Consider the following 23,649-nt stretch of genomic DNA (forward strand, 5'->3'; position numbering starts at 1 on the left):
AGAACTATTTCTACCAAAATGAACTCAAAAGGAGACCTGCTTAAATTATATGGTCATGGGCCTAATACAATGGTCCCTAAATATAGAATAACTAACTGGAGCTGAGCCAACTGCGTATTCAAATCATAAAATCACAACATTATTTAACAAAAAAACATATTTCTTATTATTAACATAATTTTCCAAAAGGTTATTATGCAGACAGAGACATTACATAATAGCATAAAAGAGAACATACAAAACATTTTTCACTGTCCCACACATCACTATATTCATACACTCATACATTCATTCCAACAACAATAGCACTATCACACATAGGTCCTGGTGGTGAAGCTGCCAGATGGTGATGCTGCCAGGATCCTGGGAGACCTTGCGTCCCGTTTGAAACGCCGTTGGCTATCTGTTTCATGGTGGAATACCTACTTTTAGAATTTATCGATTGCCTTGAGTACGAGAACTGTTATCCTGACGTGACCTGCGCTGTGGGGCACTCCCCATTAATAACCTGTATCTGTGTGGAAACAGCGCTATGCCAATTTCCCGTCCTGTTGAAAATCCTAGAACTGCTTACATCTACTAGTGCTGTCCTCAGTGATTTGTACAAGGATTGCATCCCGCACCCAGTTTTTGGACTTCCCGGCTGACCTTTGGACCTAATCTTTTATCTCTCGCGCACAAATCTGCTTCCTGGATCTGATAAGCGTCCAGATGCCTTCTTGAATATATGCATATCCATCTAGTGAAGATGTATACATAAATCCACACCAACGTTAACTTAGCTCTGAAGTGTGGTCTGTGTCCTCCCACTATTTACTGGTCTTCGCCCTGATGAAGGTGGGGCCCTGTTTCGGGTCTGACACCGAAACGCGAGTTGCCGTTTGAATTTTCGGCGTATCCCCTTCTATGTCATTCCTATGTTTCCATCAGGATGACGTATGAGCAAACCTTCCATTTAACACCATCTGGCAGCTTCACCACCAGGACCTATGTGTGATAGTGCTATTGTTGTTGGAATGAATGTATGTGTGTATGAATGTAGTGATGTGTGGGACAGTGAAAAATGTTTTGTATGTTCTCTTTTATGCTATTATGTAATGTCTCTGTCTGCATAATAACCTTTTGGAAAATTATGTTAATAAAAAGAAATATGTTTTTTTGTTAAATAATGTTGTGATTTTATGATTTGAATATGCAGTTGGCTCAGCTCCAGTTAGTGATTCTATATCTAGGGACCTTTGTATTAGGCCCATGACCATATAATTTAGGCAGGTGTCCTTTTGAGTTCTTTCCCCTATTATACCTGCACGTATTGTTCTCAGGGGTCCCCCTTTCGTAATTGGTTAGAACGATTTCTGCGTCATAGCCCTGAGACGCTACGCCTGGCTGAGGTCCACTGGCTTCTCCGGCGATGTCCAATTGACCCTTTTGGGCATGCCCTTTGATGACTGTCTCCTGTTTGGTGACAAGGTGGACAATGCGCTTGAGCGCTTCAAGGACTCTAGAGCTACGGTCAGATCCTTGGGCCTCGCTGCCACCTCTCACCCGTTCAGTCTGCCTTTCGTGGCTACGGAAGGGGTGCCCCACCACATTCCACCCAGGGCCACAGGCCCGCACAAGCTACCCAGCCTCTGCGCTGCCAGGGACGTGGGACCCAACGACGTGGGTCTGGGGGCCAGGGGATGGGTCAGTCCACCAGTGCCTCCTCTGCAGCAGCCTCCAAGCCTTCCTAGTCCGACCTTTCAGGGCCACCAGTTACCAGTGGGCTGCAGGATCCACCATCACCTCCCCTACTGGCACAATATCATGTCGGACAGGTGGGTTTTGAAGATAGTCCAAAGGGGCTACTCTCTACCCTTCTAGACTACCCATCACTCCATGCCACCAACACTCCATCGCATGTCGGAGGATCACTTGGCCCTTTTCCGTCAGCTCTCTTGGACAAGGGAGCTATCAAGCGAGTCCCTGTCCTAGAAGTAGGTTGTGATTGTTACTCCCACTACTTCCTTGTACCCAAGAAGAACAAAGGCCTGCGTCCTCTCTTGGATCTCAGGGACGTCATCCACTTCCTCCGGAAGGAGAAGTTCAAAATGTTGACATTGGCTCAGGTACTGTCTGCCCTCAACCATGGAGACTGGATGGTAGTGGTGGACTTGCAGGACGCTTACTTCTACATCCCCGTCCTGCCAGCCCGCAACGGTCCATGGTAGGCCACAAGCACTTTCAGTTTACCTTTGGCCTTACCAGCTTCCCTCGGGTGTTCATGAAAGTGATGGCGGTGGTCGCCGCTCATCTGCGCAGATCAGGGGTTCCAATCTTCCCCTATCCCGACAACTGGCTGTTGAAGGCAGGCTCCAGACTACGGCAGACCTCCTGCACTTGCTGGGGTTCACTATCAACGTGCCAAAGTCACACCAGATTCCTTCTCAGAAGCTCCTTTTCTTTGGAGCAGTTCTGGATACAGCACATTTTCGGGCCTATCCAGGGCTGAGCTTGGAGCCCATTTATATATACTAATTTGTGTGCAGTACTTTCCAGGCCTCAAGCCCAGAAGGTTGGATATTTTGAAAATGCATCACTAAAGACACATTGATTTTGTCAGTGTTAGTAATATACTAAGATTATATCATCCCTCCCATTCTACCTCTATTCGGATCCTTGCCTATCCTTACATTCATCTTCTCTCCCCAGAGCATCTGCTGAAAATAGTGAAAATTGTTACCTTTGAAAAACTTTAATCAATCTAAGATTGTAATCCACATTCTTCACAATTTGAGTTTATGTTTAAAACATGGACTGCATAACTTAATTTGTGGTGCTTTTGAGAGAGAGTTGAAAATTCTTTGGGCAGGATCAGGTTATAGATAACTCTCTGACAAGCCACAAGGGTGCTAATCAGCTACAGCAGACATATGCACACTCAATAATACCCTCATTCTTAATGATTACTGTTGATTTTTTTTGGATTCGGTAAGAAATTGGAGAAATAGTTCAAGGGAGTAGGTACCCTCCTCAAGTAGTATCCCCAATCCTTGTCATGGCTAACGTCCTCAAAGTCACTAAATCAACTTCAGCTCAACCCCATGGTAGCTATGGCACAGAGCAGGAACACTTAACTTAGAGGCAATGTGTAAAGCATTTATGCAGTACTAAAACAGTGATAAAGTAAAAATGAAAAACAATAAAAATCCCAAAACTAATTAGAAAAATAGAGTATATATTATAATAATCAAAATGAAAAAATCTGGTAGGAAAATCAGAGATATGAATTTTTAACGTTTAAATAAAAATAGCCCCATGAAGCATAAAGTCACAGCGAGTCAGTGACCCCTATAGAACAGGACCTAGGTGCGAATTGATTCTCACAGTAATGGGGCTTGGGTCAGATACACTGACTAGGTATGTCGAGGACAAAAGATTTCCACTTCTGACTTCAGTCCTCTAAGTACCAATCCAGCACAGGAGTAAACTTTTAAAGGCCCCCAGGACCTCCGGGGAGGCACTTTGAGACTCACAGGGAGTCAGGCAGTTGCCACAGCAGGGTCCAGCCCAGGTCCAGTTGAAACTGGTTAGCTGGGCAGTTGCAGGAAAAAGCCTATTGGAGCTTCTTGTGTGCCTATTGTTTTAACAGGTCAGTCTTGGAGTCTATTTCTTTGTCCTGTGTACAAGAGGGAGAGCAGGTCCTGTCTTCAGGGCTCTTCTCCTGTCACAGATAGCAAGTCCAATCCTCTTCTGTTCTTCCGAAGGTCCAGAAGTGATCTGCTGTGGATACCTGGAGGTGCCACATTTTTGCCTGGTACCAGCTAGTGGTTGAGAAATACTCCTGGGGATGCCCTAACCAAAGCGGTAAAGGTTCCCGGCGCTAACCCGACCGACTTTGGACATTTTCAAGATGGCTGAAATTTCCAGCCACTTTAAAATTGGGCTCTTAGGGCTGGGGATGTGTGTGGGGAGTGTACTATGGTAATCCTGGTGTCCTCACACATCTAACACAAAAATCCAGTTTTAGGCAGTCCATGTACCCCCAACAAACTCAGTGACAGAAGTCAGGTAAAATCAAAGCTGGGCTTTCAGCAACCAGATAGTAAATACACCCAACATGTTTTGTGATTCTTTTCTTTTTTTGAAGTGTACTCTAAATAGTATACCTGAACCCAGCAGACCTGTCAAACAGGCTGTGACACTGTAATATGAGAGTGCCCAACTGTGATTGGGGCTTGACTGGATGACAGGATAATAGAAGGCCCCTGCCACTTTGAAGCATACGCCTGAAGTGTCACATGAAAAACCCCAGCAGACTTGTCAAGGCGCAGGATATTTATTTATTTTATTTATGGATTTGTATCGCGCTAGAATCGACTCTTGGAGAGTATCTCTGCGCATAGAAGGAAAAGATCTTTACCGCTACAGGAGGCGAATGGTACAATTCAGCTCAACTTGGCCATATACTCCTAAAATGATAGATAGTTACTAGAACAGAAACGTTTTAAGCTTTTTCCTAAAGATCAAGAATTCTGAGCATTGCCTGAGCTCAAACGGTAGATTGTTCCATAGTGTTGGGCCTACCACTGATAGGGCTTTCCCGCCCTGTCTGCTCCTCTTAATGGTGGGTACTTTGAGTAAGAGTTGGTTACTGGACCTAAGAATTCGAATAGGGTTGTAGGGAATGAATTTGTCTCTCCAATAGGAGGGTCCGGATCCATGTAGAGTTCTGTGAATAAGGCAGCATGTCTTAAAAGTAACCCTCTTATGGATTGGGAGCCAGTGTAGACTGTCAAGGAGTGGTTTGGAGCGTGTTCTTGGAGGGGCATTCAGCACAAGTCTCGCCGCAGTGTTCTGAATCACCTGGAGTTTCTCTAAGACTCCCTGGTTAGCTGACAATAGGAGCCCATTGCAATAATCCAGGCGACTCAGCACTAAAGCCTGTACCAAGGTTTTCCTAGTGTAATCAGGTAATAGTGGGAACACTTTGCGTAATAATCCAATAGCATGAAGACATTGTCTGATCACCCAATTACCATGTTGTTTAAGAGTGAGCTCCCGGTCAAGACGATCCCCTAGGTTCTTTACAACCAGCTTGGGTTCAGTTACCTTACCGAGTTCACTTGGCCACCACTCAGGAGTCCACAGATTTTTAACTTCCCCAAATAGCATTACTTCTGTTTTATTCACATTGCATTGAAGGTAATTGGACCGCATCCAACTCGCAACAGCTTTCATGCCATCTGAGAAGGCTGTCCTCACTTCGTTGGTAAGATGTTTAAAAGGGAATATGAGCTGCGTATCATCAGCATAGGAGACGGGGACAAACCCGAAGTTTCTCAATATGCTGGCCAGGGGTGCCACATAGATGTTAAAAAGAGTGGGGCTTAGACAAGGGCCCTGTGGCACCCCCTTGGTAATATAAGTTTCTTTTGACCGAAATGGGCCCATGCTGACCGTTTGGGTACGGTCAGATAGAAAGCTCTTTAGCCAGGTTAACGCTAAGCTCTCAATCCCAATAGCGGCCAGACGTTCGATTAAGATTTTATGAGATATAGTATCGAACGCCGCCGATAAATCCAACAGTACCAGGATCACCGAGTACCCTCGGTCCTGGTACATGTGAAGGTCGTCTGTCACAGATAGCAGGGCAGATTCAGTGCTGTGTTTAGGTCTAAAGCCAAACTGCGAACTATCTAGCAGACCAAATTGTTCAATGTAATGAGAAATCTGTTTATTTACATGTTTCTCTATCACCTTCCCCAAAAAAGGGAGTAGCGAGATGGGCCTTAAATTGGATAAGTCAGTCCAGGGGATGGAAGAGTTTTTTCTAATGGGCCTCACCAGCGCTTTTTTCCATTCCCCAGGGACTTGACCCTCAGTTAGGGAGAGATTAATAAGATTTTGAATTTGCGGACTCAGACTTTTCCCTACTTTCGAGATAATTCTAGCAGGGATTATGTCTGAGGGACTGCCGCTTTTTATCTGGCCAAGATAACCCTCAGTCTCAATCAGGGAGATAGGAGAGAAGGAAGATAAAGACATAGTTCCCCTCTCTGGTTCCTTTTCCAGAGCAGCTGATGTATCTCCGATATTAGATAGATTGGAATTTGAGATGTCGTCATGGATCTTATTTATTTTATTTGTGAAAAATTGGGCCACCTCGTTACAAAGTTGTTGTGAGGCTAGTTCCTGAGTTTCACAGGCTGCTGGTTTGACAAATGAGTGTAGGGTTTGATATAAGATCCTAGGGGAATTCCCTGCAGCTGTAAGAAGAGCCTGTATATGGGATTTCCGAGCATGACGAATTTCTTTGTGATATTTAGTTAGGGCTATCCAAAAATAATTCTTGTCAGTGTCCTCATGGGTCGATCTCCACACTTTTTCTAATCTCCTAGCCTGTTGTTTGAGGGATCTCAGTTGTTCTGTAAACCATACCTCCTGTTTGCGTGCTAGGCGAGGTTTATATGTTTTCATAGGCGCAATCCTATTTATTGCCTGCGATATGGCCTGATTATAGCGGTCCAATGCCTTATCTACATTAGTTCCAGGGCAAAAAGGAGGATCGGCATACTGCTCCTGGAAGTTCTCCGAAGTGATCTTATGCCATGGCCGACGCCTGGTAGGAAGGACTTGTGCCTTGGGGGGAACTTTGTCTACGTGAGAGATAAAAAATTCCAGGACAAAATGGTCTGTCCAATTGACCTGAGTAGAAGAGGCACATTGCAGGGTATTAGGTTTGTTGGAAAATATAAGATCCAAAGTATGTCCTGCAGAGTGTGTGGGACCCGTATTCATCAAGGTTAATCCCATCAGGGACATGTCATTTAATAAGGATAGCGCCTCAGCATTATCTTTCAGGTCGCTATGCACATTAAAATCTCCTAAGAGTAAGAAATCCTTCTCAGTGTCCACATGTCTGGCTAGTATCTCCAGTAGCAGGAGATTGGAGGAGGTATAAGGCCCAGGGGGGCGATAAACCAATGCCCCCTTATAGCTGGTTTTCATCGAGATGCTGACTTTAAAGACAAGGATTTCTAGGTCAGTAGTGCTCATTTCCTCCAAAATAGAGACTGATTAGTTTTTTTTGTACACAATAGCAATACCTCCCCCTGTCTTGACAGGCCTATCGAGTCTGGCAATTTTATAGCCCTCTGGGATCCCTAATGTGATGGCTGGGACAGAGTATGATTTTAACCATGTTTCTGTTAGGAAACAGAGGTCAGGTTGAGTCGAAGCAATCATATCCCACACCTCACTGTAGTGTTTAGACAGAGATCTAATGTTACAGAGGAGATTCCGGCTCTTACGGGAATCCAAAGGCAGAGTGGTTATAGATGGTAAGTCCTGCACAGCATTTTGCCGGTGATCGATGGAAGCTATGTATTGACATTTCTGACAGGAATGAGGGCCCTCAGGAAGACTGCCCTCCCCTACCCCCCCCCGTACAGCCCTGAAGCACAAATTTACGAATACGCAGCAGGTCTGCTGGGGAATATCTTACCCGGGGTTTCAGATGGGCAGCCGTTGGGGCCGCAATCACGGCCATAACGTCTAGCCCCTAGCCTCGTCCGGTCGCGGACGGGCGTAGACGAGCTTCTCTTTGGCTTGTCTTAGGCGAGTTCTTAGGCACACCCCTGCCCTGCGGTGACATTCAAGCAGAAATTTACACTTGAATGTCAAAGAGGATCCTCTACTGTATATTTTGTCAGGTTCATATGGGACATCTCTGCCGATTCAGGTCAGCCTATTGTTTGATCATGGGCGCAGTTCACCACAGGGGAGCCATCAGCTGCCAGGTGACATTTGGAAGGCACTGACAACTCTTCAGCAGGCACAGGGTTACTTTTCTAAAATACCTGTTTGGAAAATATCTATTACAAATCTGACCTTTCCAATGAATTGGGCTTATACTAAATACTTGAACAAATCCAAATATGAACTTTGTGGCTGTTTCCTAAGCAGCGATAGCAAATATTAAAATGTGTATTGTATCCTAATGCTTTCCTTTGGAACAGTTAACCGTGCTACAGTGAAAGTAGCCTTTTGAGCTTATTCATTGTAAGGACATGTTCAACATTAAACCCTTACATGCCTTATTTTTGAACACCATATACCTTGTCTTGTGGGAATGAAAGACCAATATAAAAGGGGGGGTTAGCCTGTAAGAAGGGGTTAATTTGCCATGTTGGTTTTGCAGTTAAAACCTGCACAGTCAGAGTACTGGTAGCAGGCCTGCAGTCATATTTACTTTGTGAATGTAGTGGATCGCACAATAGGTGCTGCAATCCACTTGTGATATTTAACTTGTAGGACGTGGATGCACCTTGCTACCATATGCTAAGGACTTCTAGATAAGATAAACATGCCAATCAGGAGTATATACCAATTTCACCATGCTGAAAGGAGGAGCACAAGCACTTTGCCACAGGCTATCAGTGGTAAATGTGCACAGAGTTCTATACGCAGCAAAGATGTGGGTTCAGCAAAAAATCGGAGTGATCCTGCAGAATGGGCAAATTTCCAACCGATTACTTTATTATGTATGTTGACTAGTTAAGTGGTTGTGAGTGTTACAGTGATTTGCCACGTTGTGTAGGATTTTTTGGTTTTACGTTTTAGTGAGAGACTTGTAGCCTGGTTCGGCTCTTGTAGAGAGTTAATGAAGTTAAAGTGCTGGGTTTTCAGTTTAGCTTTGCAGTTCATGAGGTGGGGGGTGTTATAGGTGCGTTTGGGAAAGAGTCATCTCATTTTTCATTTAGTTCTGGGTATAGCTAGTATTTTAGTTTAGGTTAAAAGAAGAGCGTATATTTTGCAGGGAGTCAGGCTTTTGTAAATGAGGCACAGTATTCGAAAGGCTATCACAGTGATGAATGAGTAAAGAAGAGAACTGCAGACTTTCATGTTCTGAAGGATACTTCTAACCACAGATTCCTCGCCTTTAGAATTTTCCCCAAGTGGAAGACTGGATCCAGAGGTTTTTTGAGCAGTGCTGTTGTACGCTGCTAGTTGTAGTCGCACAGCTCTGGATTACCCTTTTTCTATCCTTGAAGTGACGGAGCGTAGCAGCATATGTGCACCACCCCTGCTTGCTGGCTTCAGTTTCTTCCTTTAGGAACCTTAGAACGTGGATCCGAAGTTTTGCTCGCTTTTCGTCCATTGAGAAATTCCTCCCAAAACTCTCTTCCTGTATTCATGGGTATGATGTCCCGACTGAAGACTATAGGTTTCAAATCTTGCTGTTACGGCCAGAAACTAATGTCCGTGATGGATCTGCACATGGTGGGCCTCAGGTGTTTGGTGCGAGGTATGACTCTAGGTCATGCAAAAAAATGTGTCTCCATGCACCTGAAGGCCCGTTCCCTCTCCAAGTCAAGGGCACAGACTTCTTCCCACTCTCAAAACCCCTCTTGCCACAGGTCCTCTTTGTGGTTGAGGTCATCCAGTAAATCCAAATCAAAATCCAAGAAGAAGCATAAGAGGTCAAATATGGACTGTGTCTAAAGAGAAGTTGGGAGGGCATTGAGGTGCCAACCAATCTCACGTCTGATACCTGATCGCAGTGCTAATTCCTCAACTGATCCAGTTGTACCCTAAATATCCCAAGTCATCAGGGAGGCTGTAGCAGGTCGAGGCCTTCAAGGTAGGCATGCTGTGTATTTTTGGCACACTTCCGGTTCCTTCTGGTGCTCTTTTGGGCCCCAAGGATCCAAAGGGTCCTCCAGTTGGGTTATTGCCAGCAGATCCATCCTTGATGCTGTCTGCGCCCCTCAAACGCACCTCCGGTTCCACACTGACTTTAGTGCTGACTGCTATTCCGGCTTCAAGTTGAACACCGGGTCCTTCTTCAGTGACGCTGATCCCGTCATGCCAGAGGTTGAGCCTTTACCGACTTCATTGTCAGTCTTGAGCCAATTCAGTTTGGACCCCGAACGAGATTGCTCCTTGACTCCACTCCAGTGCACCCAATTTCTGTACGCTTAATCCTTTAGTCTTTTGCTTACAAACACCTCACTATTCTAGTAATAAAGTACTGTAATTGTGCTAAAGTTTTTCTTAGGCAGCAGGATAGCTCAGTGGGCTAAGTATCTCTCCAAACAACTGCATGTAATAGGCTTGAACAGTGATCAGATAAATATAGCTTGTCACCCTTGCAAGGTCATGAAAAATAAGAGGAACCCCTTGAATCCAAAGGTATAGGGTACTATGTAATTGTGTCACAAAAAAAGGTATCCTTTGGACAATATGTTAACATATAGAGACCATAGAAACTATAATCTACATTCGATCCCAATCTCACTCATTCAGTTGCGCACCATATATACATGGGAAGTATGACCGTATATCCCAGAATGATAATCTAGACACCTAAATTTGTAAAAAAAAGTACAAATCTATTTATTGATTAAAAACTCATGAGGTACACAATTTTAAAAAAGGTAGATATAATCCATAACACTGTGATTCACCTCAAAACTGGCATCAATTCAAATGTCACAGATGTTTTTTACGAATTTATAAACGACAGTTACATTAAAAAGAGAGTACATAAAATAGACAAGAACAATCTGTCATTTGAGTAGCACACATCCATGATAAGCAGTTTCTCAGGCTGAAACCCGATACTTTTCTATTTGCTAGGTACTCATAGGCTTTAGCCCCTTCATGAATTGTGGTGTTTTCAAAAGAGCGTCGACACGTTTCGATGGATATCTTATAACTCCATCTTTATCAAGTCAAATATTGTGACTCTCATTGTGAATAGATTTATACTGGATCTGTTAAAGGAGCCTCATATTTAAAAAGGAAGGCCACTCTGGTTTCAAGAGATGTATAATTTATGAGTGTATAGGGTAATTGCCTCCTTCTTCCTACTGGATTTCCAGGCGGGATATAGTATATCTTTGTAACACCCTTGATAGATGTATATAGTATAGGCGATACTTAATTTAAACCAGGGGCAGGTTTATTTCTGGCCTGGTTGGTATTTGCAGTTCTTCTCAAGTGGAATCGTGATTGCAAATTCAAATTCTGCCTCCTGGATAGCGAATTCCGGGTTCCCTTTTCTAATTAGGGTTTTGATAGCTGCACCCCGCTACGTGATATCGTCCTGGCTTTCACACACGGAGGAATTCTTTTTTGTGACACAATCCTTGCAAGGTCTACATAAAGAGTCTTGTTGAGATGGGTAAGAATACTGTCTGTTATTTGAGAGCATAGGACAATGCAGTTTGGGGCATGTAATGTACAAGTACACAATGGGAATGTATTTTTCCTATTTGTAAAGCATCTATTTTTTTCCCTTTTTGTTAAACATCCATATTTCCTACTTTAAAATTAAGAGCAGTGTTACCTTCTCTTTTTGCTGCGCATGGTAGAAAAGTTTCCAGACAAATCTTGTAGGCACATATAGCTGTGCTACATCTCAATTACATAGAGCTGAATTTTATAACTGATTTTCTCCTGCAAACATGTTTTATTTATTTATTTGTATTGATCGAGTTTTGTATAGTGCAGACCCGACCCTAAGGTATCAGAGCGCTTTACAGAGTCAGCATAGCAGCAGTTACATTAGTTACATATGGAGTAAAATACATAGTAACAGTATATAAAAGAAGTGTACGATAGACAGTAGTATATGGGGACGATGGCGTGAACCAGACCCGGAGGTATCCGAGTGCTTTACAGACTTACCATAGCAGCAATTACACAAGGTACATGTGGAGTGAATAAAAATACATATCAACAGTATATGAGAGGTATACGCTAGACAGTAGGATGTATGGACGATATAGTTCTGAGGTAGTTATAGTAAGGTGTTGCGAGGTGGGGAGAGTAGAGGCACAGTTTTTCCCCGAGGTAGTGAGGCTCAGGTTTATTTGGAAAGTGTAGTGTAAGGGCATCAGGTAACTTAGATGGTTTAGGTGGTAGGGTGTAGGTATTTATTTAGAAGAAGTTGTTTAAGTTTCTTCCTGAAGTGAAGGAGTGATTGGTTGCCACGCAGCAAGTTCCAGATTCTGGGAGCTTTCCTGGTGAAGGAGTGGGTACGAGATTTTTCTTTCTTAAATTTGGGCGGAATCAAGAGTAGACTGTTAGAGCTTCTAAGAGGTCTCTTTTGGACGGGTTTTGATAGTTTGTTTGCGAGGTCAACAGTTTTTTTTTGTGTAGAGAGCTTTGTGGGTTATGCAGGCAGTTTTGAGAATACATCTAGTCTCTTTTGGTAGCCAGTTGCGTTTCTTTAGTGTGGGAGTGATATACTCAAAGCGACTCTCCCCCCGACAGTAGTCTGGCCGCTGTGTGGAGTGTAGCTTTCAAAGGGGCAATGTTTGTTTTTGGGGCACCCGTTAGCATTCCGTTAACGTAGTCCAGCCTTGAGAGGGCTAAGGTATGCACCACAGTCTTTATATCTTTGATGAGGTTGATTTTGCTTTTGAGGTGTAGTTGCTTAGTTTGATTAGCTGTGAGTGTTGGTTCAGGAAAGAAGCAAACCACTGAAGGACAGTTCCATTGCTGCCTCCACGGTGTGAGAGGGTGCTTAGGAGGATGTCATGGTTGACAGTATGAAAGGCAGCCGAGAGGTCCAGGAGGACTAGGAGGGAGGCCTGTCCATTATCCAGAGATCTGTGTAGGCCATCTGTGATGTCCAGTATTGCAGTCTCTACTGCTGCCTTTCCTGAACCCAGAATGGAAGGTGTCGTGCAGGATACATTTTCAATGTGGTTGTGAGTTGTTCAAGCACACCTTTTTAAATGGTTTTAGCAAGGAGAGGGAGGTTAGTTTAGGCCAGTAATTGTTAACGTCGTTCTGGTCAGTGTCCGTATTTTTTGATGAGGGGGTTGTCTTGGCCTAGTTTGAGGGAGGGCAGCATGGAGCCGCCCGATAAGGAGGAGTTAATGATTTTGGTCCATGTAGGATAAATGATGTGACTGAGATTTTGACAAGAGCAGCAGGAAAAGGGTCGGTGATGTGCGAAGTCGGCTTCATGCAAGCGAGTATTTTGAAGACTCCTTCTGGGATATGGTCAAATTCAGTCCAAGATGCCTAATTTTTCAATTTCAAGGGGTTGCAGTTGGTGTTCTGGCTTGTTGAGAGGAGGAGTGTGGGGAGACAACCGGTAGTTGGAAGTAGGGCCTTGGGTGGACCCTCTTTCATGGGGGATCCTTAGTGTAAGGGTGGAGCGGTAGAAGGGCCAAGAGAGAGTTTGATGTTAGATATTCAGAGAAGAACGTTCCAAACTCTTTGCAGAGCTTGGTAGAGTCATTCATTGAATGTTGAGAGAACAAGGAGGTTTGCTGTTTGATGATGTTTAAGAGGTCTTTAGGTGTGTAGACCATTCAAGTTGGGCTCAGAGAAAGGAAGATATTTCTCTGAAGATGTGTTGTTTTTGTATTTTAGGTGTTCAGCTTGGAGGATCGAGAGATTAGTTAACGTAGGTTGTTGTCTCCAGTTTCTTTCAGCCAGTCAGATCTGTTGCCTCTCTTTATTAAGATCTTCATTGAACCAAGATCTGAAACGGAAACTTATTGACTTATTGAGTTTCAGAGGGGCGACTGTGTCAAGGAGTTCTACCATTGTTGTGCTGTAGTGGTTGATGAGGTCGTCAGCAGAGATGAAATCAGGTGGGTGAAGAATTTGGTAACTGACTTATTTTTGTAGCTCTGTCTGAAGGATTCAATGAATGTTGCTTGCCCTGTGCTTGGGACGAATGGTTTGGAGGTCGGCCTTAGGTTGGATGTCATTGAGATCAAAAAGAGTTAGGTGGAGGTCAGTCCAATCGGTGGGTAGGATAGAGTGGAGGGATAGGGTGTTGTGCTTAAAGATGATTGCGTCAAGGGCAGAGCCCTTATTGTGAATTTGTTTGTTGCAGTGTTGGGTGAGATTGTTCGCTTCCAGGAGGGTGGATAGGGCTTGTACTATTGGATCTTAGGCATTATTCAGGTTCAGATTTAGATATCCTAGTGTAGTGTCTGTGCTGCCTTTTAGGGAGTTTTGCAATATTAGGTCTGCTAAGTCTTCCATGATTTGTGGTTTTTCACCTGGCGGGTGATAGATGATATGAAATTTGATGGGGTTAGGGCCTTTAGAGGCGAGCTGAACTCCTAAATATGCAAAGGCCGGGTATTGGGTATGTGGAAGGAAATTAAGCAAAGATCTTTTTTATGTGTGATGACTAATCCACCACCAATTGCGGTTGCAACGACAAAGGGGAAGAGTGGTCGTTCAGCTCGGTTTCAGTTAGAAAGCAAATGTCAATTTTGTGTCATAGGATGGTTTCAGCTATCTTAGTGACATGCATGGATGCTGACCGACAAACTAGTAGCATGCAGCGATGATGCTGGGACTAGATCCCCCATTTGTAAACAATCTATAACTTGTGTTGTGAGGCGTTAAAGGATTTAATTTAAATATTGGTTGCCCCAAATTGCTCAATATGTGTAGAAAATATCTGCACTTTTATTTTTTAATGAACGGTGTTTATGCTGTACTAGAAGCTTATGAAGTCAGTGAATAGACGTTTTAGACTTTTTAAAGTTTAAATTCCCTTCTTTTATTTATTTTATCGTGTGAGTAAATACAGTGGTTTCTGTGGCAACTTGTCCTCTTGTCCTAATGATTAAAAATAATAGTAAACACATGTAGCATACAGACTTAAGTGTAAGGAAGGCCAGTGGGCGGTGGTGGACCGACATCAGCGATTAACTCGTCAGGAGGCAAAGTGGACAGCTTGAAACTTGCATCTTGAATAGATGTGAAGTGATGTGCATGTAGTGTTCTCATTTATGTTCACAATCTGCCTGTTATTCCAATTTATCATGAGCCTCAAACACTAGGGAAGTCAACTTTCTGATCAGGATTGTCAATTCTGTTAGGCCAGGAATTGCGAGAATTATGTAAAACAATTGCCTAACATGTTGTGAGCACCATTTGTCTGGGGTCACAGTTATGGCATATTTAGTCACACTTTTGCTTAGATTGGCCACTATGAGGACTATACCATTTGTTTACATCCATTTCATTGTCATGCAATTTCCTCATGGACTACAATTTCATTATACACAAACTCATTGTTTGTCATTTAATTGTAACTAACATAATGATAAATACATAAGTATTATAGGGATAATATGTTAGGATGTTATAGAATTAGAGGAAGAGGTTATGGGTAGAATGTAAGGGGTTAAGGATGAGAAGTTAAATGTAAGAGTAAAGGGAAGGGTTAAGGGAATGGAGAAGGGGTAAGGAAGCAAATAGAAGGGATTGATGGCGTACGGGGTTAATGATAAGTGAAAAGGGGTTATTGTAAGGGGTGGGAGTCTTGGTATTGAGTTAGTGTATGGGAATTAAAAGTGTAAAAGGAAAAGGCAAGTGTTGGTGGATAAGAGGACGGGGTGTGTGTGATATAGGGTGTAAAGGTAAGCTTTAAACGTAAAATGGTAAGGAATTTAGGGTAATGACAAGGGTAATGGGATATGGTTACTGGGAAAGAGTTATGGGTTAAGGGGAAGAGATAAGGGATTAAGTGTGTAAAGTTAAGGGTTGTGGATAAGGTTACAGGGTTAAAGATTAATGGGATTAGGGTTAAGGGTACGTGGTAAGGGCATACAGCCTATATGCCAAGGAAATAAGCATGTAAAGGTAAGAATTTAAGGATTTTGTGGTAAAATGAGTACTGATAAGGGGTTAGTGTAATAGATTAAAAGTAAAGGAGCAAGGGATTAAAGATTGGATGTAACGGTAAGCAGGTACGTGTATTGGTTAATTGGTTATGGGTAAGGGTGTAAGGTGTTAGAGTGTAAGTGTTTAGTAGAGCTTGTGAATAACAGGTTAACATTAAGGGGTTAACCGTTTTAGAGGCTTAATTATTAAAATGGAGTGAGGTAAAAGTCACAGGGTAAATAGGCCTTGTGATGGTGACAGTGAAATTGTAAAAAGAGTATTAACTTTAGAATGATGAGTAAATAGTAAATTATGAAAAATCTGCAATGAGATGGTGTACGAGCAAAAGCTAGGAATCTGTATGCATCCCTATATTTCATAGATGGTCTAACATTAGTCCTCAGATAGCCTTAATATTGATAAGAGTGCCCATTAAATGATGATCCCTCCACTTAATGCCTGGGATATCTGGAAATGTTGCCAAGAATGCCACTGCCATGTCAGGCATTATGCTAGGCAGACTCCTCAACCAGGACGCCCATCACAGCATCCCCGGACAAACGCACCTATGCCTCTGACACACACTCACAATGTATTCATATTTTCTCTATTACTGTGTCAAACACAGCTCTTATTCCCCCTTCCAAACAGCCTTCTAAACTCTGGTGAAGCTGCAGGTCAATCTCCTCCACAGTCAGTCGCCTCAGACTCTTGAAGCCAGAGCAGCATGACAACAGGAACAGGCAGACACTGCTGCCATGACTGGCAGTTTCCCCTTATATCACTCATGTCTCTGCCTTCTATGCTTATTGCTATGACAGACAACCAATCAACATTGGAGGAGGGTCATGGAGGTATTGACCTGTGTGACAGCTGGTGCATTTAGAAACTAGTAAAGGTGTAACTGTTTTTTAATATACATTCTGCATGCGAAAAGGGTGCGTGTCAGAGAACTCAGTTTATCAAATGTCTGCAGGAGTGGAGGCGGCGCAGTGGTGTGCCAACCGCTTAATAGTCTTTTTTTCAAATTTCCTGTTTGCTTTTGTCTCATATATTGCATATTGTCATTTATTACGGAGTTTTATATAGCGCGAACTTGACCCGAAGGTATCGAGTGTCAGTTGCCTTATATAAGGATTAATTTTTGTTAGATTAAATGATTTGCCCAGAATCACAGGATGTTGCGTGGCCTGGCCGAGACTCGAACCTGGTTCCCCAGATGTGAGGGCGACCGCCCTTGCCGATAGGCCAACTCCTCTCCGCATTGTTTTTGTATTAAACTTATCATTTTCACTAGACCGTTCTGCATCTAGCCCCTAGGGATCTTTTCATAGACCTCCCCTGGCTTCCTCAGGGTGTTCACGACCTTCCTCAGTTATGAATACATTTTAGGGTTCCCGGTATTATGGTATACATTTTTTGACATGTCCGTTTGTATTTATTTATCCATTCATTTTTTGCTAATTTTAGTTTTTGTGAAAAAAATAATATTATCTGTGTATATTTCTATGTGTATTTAACAAGTAAATGTGCTCTCATGCCTGAACGCCTGACAAGTTTCAGTTATAAGCACACTCAGATGATAAAATAAGCACTCACAGAAAAACATGCACATTTTAGTATGAAGATTGTGTACACCTATGGCTCTTTAAGGCTCTTTACTAAAATTCCTTTATTGTTTTAACCCCTTTGCCTGTCACACCTATTGGTCTAGCAGTCATGATTGACAGCATTTAGAATCAGTCAAAAACAACCCGATTCCCATTTTTATCCACATCTATAAATACATACAGACAGAAAAATAAATCTTTTTCTGTCTGCATTTAATCTGTAAAAATCAGTGAAAATGGTACAGTTGTGTTAGCAAGTGATCCAACAAGGCTATATACTGCCTCCTCTAGATTGTTTATTGAAGTAGTATTTGAATGAGTTCCGGCCCAAGTGCAGGCCCCTAGGACTCTTCCTTTATTCCCTTTCCCCGCTCTGAGGCGCTTGCTTTGTAACCCATCTGGCTGCTGTCCTTGACCTCCTAAGGCGGGTATGTTCTCTTATCCCGGTCTTTGTTGCTGTAAGTGCAGCGTCGTGTACACTGTCTGAAGGTTCCTCCTTGCTCTTTTTTGCAGGATGTACTGCAGAAGTATGCTCACCTGTATGATCTATCGCGCTCAGAGAAGGAGAAAATCCGCAGCCTGGCAGTGACCATGTGCCTGGAGGGTCAGTCCCTGGACATGATCCAGCAGTTATTACAGCTGGCCGTGGGACCCCTGGGGATCTCGCCTCGGGACGTCGTTCAAAGTGCTGTGCAGAAAATAATTGTTTCCCTGAGGTAAGTTCTGACCCACGCGCCAACTTGAAATGAAAATGATTTCCTTCATGTCTTATCTACAGAAAGGCCTACGGATTTGTGGCTCGAATCAGAGCCAGTTTCTCTGACAAGAAAGTACTTGGCAAGAGGCTGGACCCACCAGCTCTCTTTCTGCCGCATTAAAATCAAATAGTAAATGTAAAAATTAGTCTTTTAAAACGTTGCTGCCTGCGGTTTATACTAGTCGTCAATAACACAGTGAAAAATAAGTGCCTGCTAGCCAACAGGTTCTACATTTGTTTGTATATTGCGGTTGATAAGTTTCAAGGAAGTATAACATTGGAGGCATCATGGCAATTAGTGTTTGTTTGTATTATTTATTTTATAAAAGTGTACCCTAGAACCCACTTACCCTGTGATGCTTTGTTGCAGCATTCAACCCCACCTTATGCGTTTCTTAAAAAGGTAATGGTCTCTTTTCAATATGTGCCGACTTTCTTAAATTTTGTAAAACCCATAAATCGTGATATTTCAATCAATCAAGTAGTATTTGTAAAGCGCTACTTATCACCCGGGGGCTATCCGGGCGCTGTGCTGCGGCTCACAGTCAAAGAGCCAGGTCTTGAGTCCTTTCTTGAAGTGGTTGAGCGAGGGTGAGGCGCGTAGGTGGAGAGGGAGGGTTTCATGCTTTGGCAGCGAAGTGAGAGAATGAGCGTCCTCCGGTGTGGCTGCGGCGGATGCGAGTCGTCTGTGTAAGGTATGCAGAGCGCAGGTTTCTGGTGGGTTGGTGGAAGGTGAGGCGGTGGTTCATGTAGTTTTGTCTGATGTTGTGGAGTGCTTTATATGCGTGGGTCAGGAGCTTGAACTGGCTTCTCTTGTGGTTGGGGAGCCAGTGGTGGTCTCTAAGGTGGTGGGTGATCTTTTGTGCAAGTTGAGAATAAGTCTCGCTACTACCTTCTGTATTGTCTGGAGTCTTAGCACGAGTTCGGAGTTTGTGCCTGCATAGAATGCGTTGCCGTACTTTAGTTGACTGGTAATGAGGGCCTGTGTCACTGTTTTGCTGGTGGGGAGCCATCCGAAGATCCTTCGGAGCATGGGGATGGTGTTGAAACAGGCGGATGCGATGGAGTTGACTTGATGTCTCATGGATAGTTTGCTGTCCAGTATGATGCCAGGGTTGCGAGCGTGGTCTTTTGGCATGGGGGTAGGTTCGAACTCTGGTGGCCACAAGGAGTCGTTCCAAAGGCTTGTGTGTCTGCCGAAGATGAGAACTTACGTTTTGTCTGTGTTTAACTTGAGACAGTTGTTTTTCATCCATATCACTAAGTTTTTGATGCATTTGTGGAAGTTGGTCTTTGTCTGATGGGGTTGGCTGAGAGTGAGATGACAAGTTGAGTGCCATCGGCGTAGGAGGTGATGTTGATGTTGTGTGATCTGACGATGTCTGCGAGTGGGGTCATGTAGATGTTCAAGAGGGTGAGGCTAAGAGATGAGCCTTGGGGTACTCCACAAATTGTGGCCTTGGGGTGCGAGGAGAAGGGGGGAATGTGGACTCTCTGGGTGCATACTGTGAGGAAGGACGCCATTCATCTGAGTGCGTTGTCTGTGATTCCAATCTTGGGAAGTTTCTGGAGGAGTGTGTGGTGTGACGTTGTGTCGAAAGCCGCAGAGAGAGCCAGGAGGATGTTGTCTGTTGTTATGATGAGGGCTGCTCGTTGCTGTGATTGGCCTTGATACCTGATTGGGATGGGTCCATTAGTTTGTTTCTTTCTAGGTGTTCAGTGAGTTGAATTTTGATGGCTTTCTCCAGAACTTTGGTGGAGAACGGAAGGAGAGTGAACAGGCAGTAGTTTGGTGGCTCTTTTGGGTCCGCTGATGGTTTCTTGAGGAGGGGTCTGACCTCCCCATGCTTTCATGCGTCTGGGAAAGTGGTTGTGGTTATGGAGGCGTTGAGGATGGTGGTGAGTTGGTGGCCGATCCCGTTGCTTCTGAGGTTTGAAATCCAGTGGGGGGCAGTTGTCGTTAGGAGCCCCTGAGAGGATAGATTTCATCAGTGGTGGTTGTTAGTGTGCAGAGTTTTTTCCATTGGGGTGATTGCGTGGTTGGCTGTTGTGGTCGATGGGTTGTTGAGGATGATGGAGGGTTGGGGTTCGAAGTTTGTGCAAATGGTCACTATCTTGTTGTGGAAGCTGTCAGCGAGGGAGTCACAGAGTTCTTTGAAGGGTGGGGTTGTGGAAGCTGTCGCTGAGGGGCAGGAAGGAGAATTCTCTGACAATGGTGAAGAGTGCCTTGGCTTGGTTGGTGCTGGTTTCGATGTGCCGCGTGAGGGCCTTTTTTTTCTTTGCAACCTTGAGCTGGCGATGGTAGTTGTTGAGGGTGGTCTTGTAGGTGGCTCAGTGGATGTCATTTTTGCTGATCTGCCATCTTCTTTCTTGTTGTTAACATTCGTGTTTTGCTGTGGTCTGGTGTGTACCAGCTGATTTGTTTGGTGGGTCCGTGCATCTTGGGTAGTTTGGATGGGAGACTTGGTTGGCAACGTTGGTGATCCAGGCGAAGAAGTTCTTTACTATTTGGTCCAGGTTTGCTGTGAAGTTTGACTGGGTGGTGCTGAGGAAGTCTGTCTATTGTTGCTGGGTTACTGTAGTCCAGTTGCGGTGGGGAGCCCTGTCCCAGACGGGGTTTCTTAGACTTGGCATCTTTGGCGTGGTTTCCCCTGACGTTTTGCATCTTCCTCCTGTATTTTTGATGCTGTACTGGATTTCGTTTCGCTGGCTTAGATGCTTTGGGCACTTTGCCACTGCTGATCCATGTCAGAGTGCAAATGTTCCCTGTAGAAATTGTTATAACAATTGGTTCTCCCTGATTGGCATTTTTGATTTACTGGTAAGCCCCTAGTTAAGTGCACTAAGTGTGCCAGTGCCTGTAAATCAAATGCTACTAGTGGGCCTGCAGCACTGATTGTGCCACCCACATGAGTAGCCCTGAAAAGCTAATTCAGACCTGCCAGCGCAGTGTCTGTGTGCAGTTTGCAAACTGCCATGTCGACCTGGCGAGTGCACCCACTTGCCAGGCCCTAACCTTACCTTACATGTAAGGCACTCCTATAGTAGGCCCAAGGTACCCCCCTGGGCAGGGTGCAGTGTATGTGAAAGGTAGGATGTGTACGGGTGTGTGTAGCATGTCCTGATAGTGAAATACTGCCAAGTTTGTTTTTCACTATTGAAAGGCTATCTTGCCCCATAGGACAGAATGGGAGTTTATTCGCAACATCTTATAAATATAACTTCCCATTGGAACAAGATAGAGAAATAAAGTTTAGTATGCCTGAACTCAGAATGTTAAAATGCATCTTTTAGTGAGGGTGATTTTTACATTCTGTGTTTGAAAATATCACTTTTAGAAAGTAGGTATTTTCTTGCTTAGCCATCCAGTGTGCCTCTGCTAGGATGTGTATTGACTGTCTGGCTTTGGAGTTACAGGGGCTGAGGATGTGCAGTGGCTCCAGAGAGTCTGCATGAGTCCGCGCTAGGCTGAATAGGCCTTGTATGCATTTGGAGTGGTGGGAGGAGGAGCACCTGCACCTGAATAGGGCTGTGTCTGCTTTCGACAATGATGGCTCCGCCCCCCTGTGGTGTGTCTGGAGCCAGGACTCACACTGACAATGGAGGTTGTTGTACACTTGCAAAGTGCCCCCCAGAATTGGTTTTGACTGAGCACAGGGCTTCTCTGGACAAATAGAACAAAGAGATTTTGGGGTATAAGTATTAGACCTAAAACCCATGAACTTTAGACTACTTCTGGAATCAAGAGGAACCTTTGCCAAGGAGAAGAGCTGGAGAAACTGAGGAGCTGTACTGCCCCTGCTGTGTGTCTGGGGTTGGCCTACAGTTGCTCTTTCTGCCAAGGAAAGGAGAATGACTTTGCTGTGTCCCCTGCTTGAGGAAAGTCTCCAAGGTCTTGAGTAGAGCTTGCCTCCTGTTTTGAAGTCTCAGGAACACAAAGACTTCACCCCCAGCTCCCCTGAGCTTACTTGCTGGGAGTTCTGACCTGCCAAGAAGTGCCTGTGTGGGGCCTCTGGAGGTTGTTTTTGCTGCTGGGAGCTGGAAAGCAACACAACAAGAAGACAATCGACGCCTTGCTCTTCTTGAGACAGTTTTCCGACGCAAAGCCGCGGTGCGAGTAAAAATCTCCCTGCGCCGCTGTTGAAACCGACGCAAGGCCTATCACCCCTGCAAGAATCGACGCATTGAGGTATCGCGGCTGAAGAAATCGACGTAGCGCCGCTCGACACCGACACATTGTTCACCGTCACATCCTGGATTTCCACCCATCTTCCCTGTGCTTCAAGTTTTCCCTGACGCATCACCCGCGGATCGGAGTTGTCTCAGAAGTGATGCATTACTTTCCCTACAGACCTGACTCGACACACCGCTCCCCTGTGCTCAGCGGAACTATCACATCCAAGAAGGTCTCAGGAAACGACGCATCTCTTTGTTTATCTACGCTTCCCATTGCGGCGGCTGTTTGGCTTGGTGAATTTTGTCGCAACGACAGGTACTTTGCAAGAAATCACTCATCCATAGTCTTCTATGGACTCAGTTGCTTAGACCTTTTGAAAGTTATTTTTCTTAATACTTGTATGTTGGATTTGTGTCGTTTTGGTCTTGTTGAGTTTAGATAAAGATACTTTATTTTTGTAAACTTGTGTGGTGTCCATTGGTGGTGTTGTCACTGTATTACTGTGTGTTTTGAGTACAAATACTTTACACATTGCATTTGGGATAGGCCTGTTTACTCGTGCCAAGCTACCCAGGGGGTGATCAGGGGTTATCTACAGTGTGTATCCCCCTTACCCTGACTAGAAGCAAGGGTCCCTATTTAAACAAAGGTACCTTCCTCTGCTAACTGAGACCCCCATTTCTAACAGGGTTGGTGTGTGGTGGCTGTGTTTGATTCTATTGCTGGAGATGAAGATTGGGTGCAGCGTGTGTCTGGTTCTGTGCGTGGGGTTCATGATGATCTGCTTGAGGCCAATGTTGTCTAGTCTTTCTAGGAGGTCGGTGGTGTTGGTGTCGGTGGTGTAGGCTAGGTGAATGTTGAGGTCCCCCCGGAGGATGCAGTGTTTGGATTCGATGCCGAGGGGTTGATGAGTTCGGGGATGGGGTGCCTGAAGCCGGTTTGTGGTCCTGGTGGTCTGTACGCGTAAGTGCATCTCCTTCTGAGTGGAGTTTGAAGTTCATGTATTCCATGATGGGCGTGTGGTCATCGTTGGTGATTGAGCAGGTGATGGATTCCTTGTGTATGATGGCGATGCCTCCGCTGTGTTGGTGCCAGGTCGGTGTTTCATGTTGTAGCTGGAGGGAGTTACGATGGTGATGTTGGGGGCTGACTTGGGGGTGAGCCATGTCTTGTTGATGAAGGTGACTTCGGGATAGTGGTGGAGATGGTGTCCCATACCTCAGTGGCGTGTTTGCAGAGTGATCTGGCGTTGATCAAGAGGCAGTTGAGTTTATCCTGGGCGGCTCGTCGTCTCTTGTGGGCGTGGTGGCCAGAGGGGTGATGTTCGTCATGCTAAAGCAGCAGTGAGTGCAGGTAAATGGTCCTGCTGTGGTGTGTGGTGAGACAATGCAGCAGTTGTGGTTGATTGAAGTGTTCAGGGCATGGAGATCTGTGGTGGAGTACCTGTGGGATAGCGGAGGACCAGG

At 44.5% G+C, this 23,649-nt stretch overlaps 1 protein-coding gene across 2 annotated transcripts in view; it reads left to right on the forward strand.

The window, feature by feature from the left end:
- Positions 1–23,649, forward strand: part of NBAS (NBAS subunit of NRZ tethering complex) — a 2,067,161-nt gene that overhangs the window by 1,409,766 nt on the left and 633,746 nt on the right. For both annotated transcript variants that reach the window (XM_085610668.1, XM_085610669.1), the window contains one exon: positions 17,763–17,965. In XM_085610668.1, the coding sequence (XP_085466794.1) occupies positions 17,763–17,965 (203 nt within the window). The remainder of the gene's footprint in view (positions 1–17,762; positions 17,966–23,649) is intronic.

Source organism: Triturus cristatus, chromosome 6, assembly GCF_964204655.1.
Source record: "Triturus cristatus chromosome 6, aTriCri1.1, whole genome shotgun sequence".
Taxonomy (NCBI): domain Eukaryota; kingdom Metazoa; phylum Chordata; class Amphibia; order Caudata; family Salamandridae; genus Triturus; species Triturus cristatus.